The sequence below is a fragment of the Arachis hypogaea genome, chromosome 4 (assembly GCF_003086295.3).
Source record: "Arachis hypogaea cultivar Tifrunner chromosome 4, arahy.Tifrunner.gnm2.J5K5, whole genome shotgun sequence".
In the NCBI taxonomy this organism is placed as follows: domain Eukaryota; kingdom Viridiplantae; phylum Streptophyta; class Magnoliopsida; order Fabales; family Fabaceae; genus Arachis; species Arachis hypogaea.
Genome location: NC_092039.1, coordinates 108,441,368 through 108,448,891, shown reverse-complemented (window position 1 = coordinate 108,448,891; position 7,524 = coordinate 108,441,368). Strand labels below are relative to the sequence as shown.

Sequence of the window (7,524 nt, the reverse complement as noted above, 5' to 3'; positions counted from 1 at the left end):
TCATTAATTCTTCGGTGATTTACATATCGAAACAATAATATAAATTACCTTAAAACTGCAGGTGTTTACACTGATGGCTATTAGAACAACACATGAACAGAGTAACAAAAGGATACTGTGGAGCTTACCACCATTATTTGCGGTAATCTCAATTATTAAGTATAACAATTCTAAATATGTGTAACAATGTAGCATATAGTAAGTCTAATATGAGTGTTATGTCTAGAAACTTGTACAATTGTGTGAATGATTAACTGGATTTAATACAATTTGAATTGACTAGTCTCATATTTTGTGTGTTATGCTATACATTATTTATCAAATTCCAGGAGGACATCTTTAGAGATAAAACACTGGATGACTTGCTCAGAGACTATGGAAAAGATTTTATGCAACCCAACAAGAATATTAAGTGGGTATGTCCACTGACCTTAACTAATTTAAATATTTAAAATTAGAGGACAAAACTAATTTAGGTATATATATCATTTGTTGTGTACATGATATTTAAATCAAAGAAATTTTCAAATTTTAGGTATATATACCAGTTAAGGAGAAGGTTGGTCATTGGTATCTTATAGTCTTTAGCATCATAGACAAGGTAACCTATTATTTCGATGTGTTATCACCAAAACATGGCGAGGAACAAAGGCTCCAAGACATGAAAGTAATAGTAAGTATCTCAATATAGCAAGTAACATGATATGCTAAAACAAGGTCCATTGTGTCTCATAAAGCCATGGTTACAGGGACAAGTGCTTGTTCAAATAATATTATCAGAGGATTATGTCAAACATGGAATGCCAAGTAAGAACCATTTTGAAAAATGGGATATACTCAGAGGATATGGATTACCGCAACTGGAATCAAGGTAGACCATTTATTAGTATGTTTTCGCTTCTCTTGTCAATGCACATCCTTCCATTCAGGTTTTAATCAAACTTTAACAATCTGACACAGTAAAAATTCTGCTTGTTGGGTTATGCAATGGCTGAATATGGAATCTCACTTCACCCCATCTGTCCTCGGAGTGGTAAGGGTACACACCTTGAGTTGTCTTAGCTCTACTTATAATCATCGTATTATTAAAGTGCCAATTTGGTGAATATGTAGCTCAAGGATGAGAAGGTCCGCATGAGTAGCACCTTGAAGCTTGTATTATCTGAGAGCAACGAAAGGAAGCGAGACGTTCAAATAAGCACAGATCGATGGTGGAATGCAGTTGTGGCAAAAAATTAACTAGATATTTAAATTTGAGTGCAAAAATATTTCTATCATATAGTTATTAACTTAGGTATTTGAATTTAAGTTCCAAAATGTTTATTTTGCTTATGGATAAGATAATTATCCATGCTTATGATTTAAACTATTTTAATCATATTTAAATTATTTTTTACTCATTTTTCACATTGAATTAAACCGATGCACATAGCAATCTTACTGCAAGGTGCAAAAAATATTAAAATTTAACTAATAACTAAAAATCTTCTCATCATTAAAGAACAATGAAATGAGAGCACATAGTTTAAAGCACTATGTTATTAACATAAAAAGAAACCTGTCATAGAAATAGTCACAGAGATGATGATAGAGGATAACAAAGGACTATTTTACATTATTTTCTTCTATTTTTAGAGACTTCAATGTGTGAAAAAATAATTAACTCATCTCAATTTCTCAAAAATTGAGATGAATTAAAAAAATTGAGTGACTATTTTTTACTAACAGGATGCATTTTTGTAAGTCTCTTGTGTCTCATACTAGTGAAAAAGTAGCACTTTAAAATAGAAATATAATCATAAAACAGCAGACAACTTAGAATAATGAATTTAAAAGAGTCCATTGTTGTCTTTGTATGATCTATCACTAACTAACCTGCATAGCATAACTAATGAATGAATTGAAGTTAAAAGGATTGAGTTTTGCCATTGTATGATCTACCACCAACTAACTTACATAACATTACTAGTGCATGAATTTGAATATCCTTGTTATTATATGAAGAGTAATATAAGATCCAAGCATTCAGACTTATGAAACACTAATACCCAAAACAAAAGACAAGATGAAAAAATCCCTCAAATTTTAACATAAACACCATATTTATTCCCAGCTTTCATCTTTCATCTTTCATCAATGTAGCTTAAAATTGGTAATCAGTAACTACAAAAACTCAATTAGACATAATTAAAAGTTAGAACTTAAACCCAACATACACCAAATTAGACAGGATTAGTTTCCCACATTTGTGATGTATTTAAATAGAAGATATCCATATTTCAAAAAGACAAAAAAAAACTAAAGGTTAAATCAAAGGTAATTTGAGCTGGAACAAGTAAATAATACGTAATACACATTACAAATTAAATGAAACAAAAATAATATAGGACTAATTAATTTCATTGGCTCCATCGTCCTCATTTCCAAATTCATAATTAGAGTCATCTATCTCCATATCCTGAAATAACACAAAATTTATGAGCAACACATGAAAAATCTTAAAGTAGTCAGTAAATAAAATATCAAAGTTGAGAAATGTCTCACTTGATCTCTGCTAGATTCAGAACTAGAATTTACCGCACATTCACCTTCATCTTCCTCATAAATGAAGTCTTCTTCCTCATCCCACATAGCCTCATATGCATCATCATCTGTAGGTAGACTATGCCGTTCATGTGAACCCCTATCATACTTACTCCGATCTGGACATGTAGTTTTGTTATGTCCGAGCTCCTGGCATATACTACACCGTTGTCCGGCACGATCCTTAGCTCTTCTACGAATTGGGGGGTCACGAGGATCTGTATGAGTGGCAGGAATTGCACTATTAGAAGCAACTGCACTAGCAGTATCATCGGCTTTCATTTTATCCACTGTGTTTATCGCCCAATCCCTCATGCTCCTGAACCTATCATCTTTACCTGCTGATAGTGTAGCCACCAATCTAAACCAGTCCATCAAACACCAGTATTGGGTAGACTTTAAGCAATCCCAAGTGAACCCCTTTGTATCTTGTATTTGTTGTTTCACATTTTTGGTCCACCTATCTAGAACTAAACATTTTGGCAATTCACAAATGTCAAGTGTAACTAAAACAGATAGAATGTGTTCGCAAGGAATGCCAAATGACTCCATCCTCATACAGGAGCAAGTAAACTCCATTGGTAAATCACAGAAAGATACTTGCCATGTATCGTTAGGACTACCATACTTAACCACCGTGTATAACATATAAGAACCAACATCAATGCAATCTAACACTTTCATTGAACCAGACCTTATAATAATAGGGCGAAATAGAAAAAATACCTCTCTTGTATATAAATTAGCTGCAGACTTCTCCAATGACAATAAATGAGTTTGCATCACAGGTACTCCATGTGCACATTCAAAGTCTGCTAGACTATCTTTGAAACGAATGTAGGCAACACATCTATCAAAGTGCTCTACAAAATCTCTTAAATTATACCTGGACTTGACATACTTTGCAATAACTGAGTGCAACCCCTCACATCGAGAAGTGGTCCTAAACCCAGCAAAGAACTTCCCACGGATATGTGCTGTTGCCCAACTATGACGGTTATCATACATATCAATTATCCATTGCTTGTCTTGCACATCAAACTCTTCAACCATCCGATCCCACTTACTACGGAATACACCAACCTCGTAATCACCCAGCATGCACTTCTTAAACTGCGATGTGAACCTAGGATTACCTACATTACTTGTGGCATTGCGAATAAGGTGCCAAGCACATAGGCGATGATGTGCATTAGGAAAAATTTTTTCGATTGCATTTTTCATTGAAAGGGCACCATCTGTGATAACTGAAATTGGGGCCTTCCCCTTCATTGCTTCCAGTAAACTTTTTAACAACCAAATATATGTTTGCTCTGACTCATCACACACAAGAGCGGCCGCAAAGACAACTGTGCGGTTATGGTTATTAACACCCGAAAAAACGACAAGCGGACAATGATATTTGTTCTTCTTGTAAGTAGCGTCAAAAGCCAATACATCACCAAACAATTGATAATCCATTTGGCTTATTCCATCACACCAAAATAAATTCTTTATCGAGTGAAACCTATCAACCTCATATCTTATAACCATGACAGGATCAATGGACTTCATCTTCCTCAAAAATTGAAGAGCTGCACTAGCATCACCCTTCAATCGTCGACGTTGCTGTGCGACTTGATTGTACAAGTCCCTGGGCAAAAAGGGAACATTGTGGTGACCACCAGATTGGCTTGAGAGTGCTGCAAAAATATGTGCAGTGCCTAATCCACCCTTCCTCATTATATTTATTTGCTCAATATCTGCAGCAGGTATTTTTCTGTGACCAGGAAGCATTGCAGTAAAAATTGGAGGAAGAAGGTCATGATTGTGCAAATCAGAAAATTTTGAAACAATCCAGCGACCACTAACAACGTCAAATGACACCTGAACCTTTGCCTTACAGCCACATCTAGTTTCAGCTCTAGGCTCTTGTTTTCTGGTATGCATATTATCTGCCTTTTTTCGTCGGAAGCCCTCGCGACAACAAACAAAATTCTGTCGATTGATTATCCCATTGTGCTTTCGCGTCTTACTTTTTCGACCACTAAATCCCTTTGACTTGGCAAATGCATTGTAGAAATCAAAAGCCACTCCTAGATCACTGAAATGATATCTTTTTATATCAACATCTACAATATTCAAGAACTCAGTCTTTCCTATGTCCTCCCACCCGTCAATCTTATAAGATTCATCCAATTGATCAAAATGGGTACCTTCATTGGATTCAGAAGCACCAACTTCTGCATTTGCCAAGTTAGCATCCATGAAGATATCGTCGTCCAGGAGCTCATCACTGTTTCTCAAGGGATTCTCCAAATTCCCGTGAAACCCGTCAACATTATTGGTGTCATCTACATAATCCTACATGAACAAATTAATTTAGGCTAGGTATTTGATGGCATGATGCAAGAAATCTATCAAAATTAATCCTAAGAGTGTGACTTAGGGTTTCAGATTGATGAAAAACCTACCTCATTAGACATTGGGATTCAGATTACTTCCTCGCAGAGATTGAGAGATAAGATATACGCCGTAAATTTTATAAAGAAAAAAGCTTGTAAGGGTGTAAAATATGAAACTTAGGAGATGTATAGTTGAACATCAACAGAATTAATATTAGAGTGAAGAAGAAGATAATGATGTTGATGTTGACGAAGGAGACAATTGTGTGTTTAACTAGTTGGAAATTATGAAATTCAATTTTGTGTGTGGGTGAAATTTAGGATTTAGTAAAATTTTTTATGGAAATAACAAATTCTATTGGGCCGTAGTTCATATACCACTAATTGCAAAAAAAAAATTGATTATAATTGACAAAATATAACCCATCGTTGGATCAAATTTAATAATGATCTAACCGTTGATTTAAGTTTTCACCACAATTGGTGAAAAAACAAGTGAGGACCACCGAATCATTCACCTAGTATCACATTCGGTAAAAAAATACACGTTGCAGTTTTCAGCCTCCAAACACTTAGCTTTGTTAATAATAATAAAAAATAATCGTAATTTTTTTATATAATTTAACAATTAATAGGCCAGCAAAAATAACTACCCAGAAAAAGTTTGGTAAGTGCTAGTTGAGGTATACATGCATGAATCTTTAATTTGACAATACAAGGCCAGCTTAATTATTATGTGCCACCATGGTTTGTTGGAATTGAAGTCCATTATATTTGGACGGTTAATTAATGTGCCTTATCTAAGGGTTTTTCGTTTTTTTTAAATAGGTGAACCGTTTATTTTATCTCTAATTTTAGCTTATGATGCATAGTGCACAAATTGAAAGATGATTGGTATCAACAATTTACTTTAGGTAAATAATTTAATTAAATTTTTTTAAAAAATAATTTAAATAATAAATAATTATATTAAAAATAGTTTATAAATAAATTATTTTGTATTTAGATTTTTAATTTTAAAAATATTTAGTTTATAAAAATGTGATAAAAAATAATAGTATTATGAAAAAAGTCATTTTTTTAAAACTTTTCTATAAATTTTTAAATAACTTTTTAAAAAGTTGCAATTTAATTTTAAAAATTGTACTAAACATTAATACTATTATTTTTCATAAATTAAAAACTCAAAAAAATTACTTTTAAAATTTTTCAAACAACCTATCATATATGTAGATTATTTGTGCAATAAATGATTGATGTATTGAAAATTTTTACATCATATTTATGATTAAACAAGTGCTGGGAATGCACTAAAAAAAGGTCAAATGAAGGGTTAATTTGAAAAGAAACATATATATAGATTATTTGTGCAATAAATGATTGATGTATTGAAAATTTTTACATCATATTTATGATTAAACAAGTGCTGGGAATGCACTAAAAAAAGGTCAAATGAAGGGTTAATTTGAAAAGAAACATTATTCATATTAACATATAGAAAAAGTATAGATAGACAATAAAAATATTAAATAATATGAATAATAAATATATTGAATGTTCAATTTATTAGGTATATAAATAGTTATTCTAATATTAAGATTTAGGTGAGTAATTTAAAATGTAGTATATTTTATTTGAATTAGGTCAATTTTAAAATCTGTTATTCATTTTGTTCAAAAAAGTCATTAGTTATCTAGCATAACCCTAACACATATACCGGAATAAATTAATTTCAATAACTCAAATCATCCATATTGAATCACCAAAAAATATATATATATATATCATAATGCGGAAGGCGTACCTGAATTCGTAGAAATTAGAAATTGATGGAAAGACTCAGTTTTGTGGTTCTTTCGATCTTCCTCAACCAAAGCCTTCTGTATTCCTAGGTGGCTGAACTGCAACTCTTTTGATGGGAAAAGAGCAACAAATGCGGCTTTGGTATATTGGGGACCGAAACCCTGAAGGTCTATTTATATTTGAGTATGGCACCCATTAAATCCTTAAACCCAAATAAAATAGTATCTAAAGGCTAAAAGATAAGATATCTAAAATCCAAAAAGATAATTATCTAAGGAATAAAAGATAATATCTGGGTTTATTCTCATTTAATTCCAAATCAAAAGTAATAATAACTTATTCAATTTAACATTTATAACAATAAATGAGATCATTATTATATAAGTCATTTAATTTGAAATAGCATAATTTATGATTATAATTAATATATGTATTGTCTACAAATAAATTAAGTATACATGTAGGACTAAATAATTATGATGATGATTATGTTATATTTAATCTGGATAGAAAAAAAATAGTGGAGGGTGGTGACGGTGTGTAAATGCACGTGTATATGCTGAGAACCATAAAATTGATCACCTTGATTATGAGAACATAGATTTGGTAGCATTATATAACTTATTAATTAATGGCATGGTCTAAGTGGGAATTCAAGTTATTCACATTCCATATTGAAACATATCAGTAATATGCATGTCATCGTGGACATTATCATCGTCAATTTAATTTGTTTGCACAACATTTGTGAAAA

At 31.9% G+C, this 7,524-nt stretch overlaps 1 protein-coding gene across 1 annotated transcript; it reads right to left on the bottom strand.

Annotated features, from left to right (window-relative positions):
• Positions 1–2,389: 2,389 nt before the first annotated feature.
• LOC112795147 (protein FAR1-RELATED SEQUENCE 5-like) lies at positions 2,390–5,048 on the bottom strand. The gene is made up of 3 exons (XM_025837098.3): positions 5,037–5,048; positions 2,545–4,926; positions 2,390–2,458 (listed from the first exon to the last, which is right to left on the bottom strand). The coding sequence occupies exons 1-3, from the start codon at positions 5,046–5,048 to the stop codon at positions 2,390–2,392; spliced, it is 2,463 nt and encodes an 820-aa protein (XP_025692883.1).
• Positions 5,049–7,524: the final 2,476 nt, after the last annotated feature.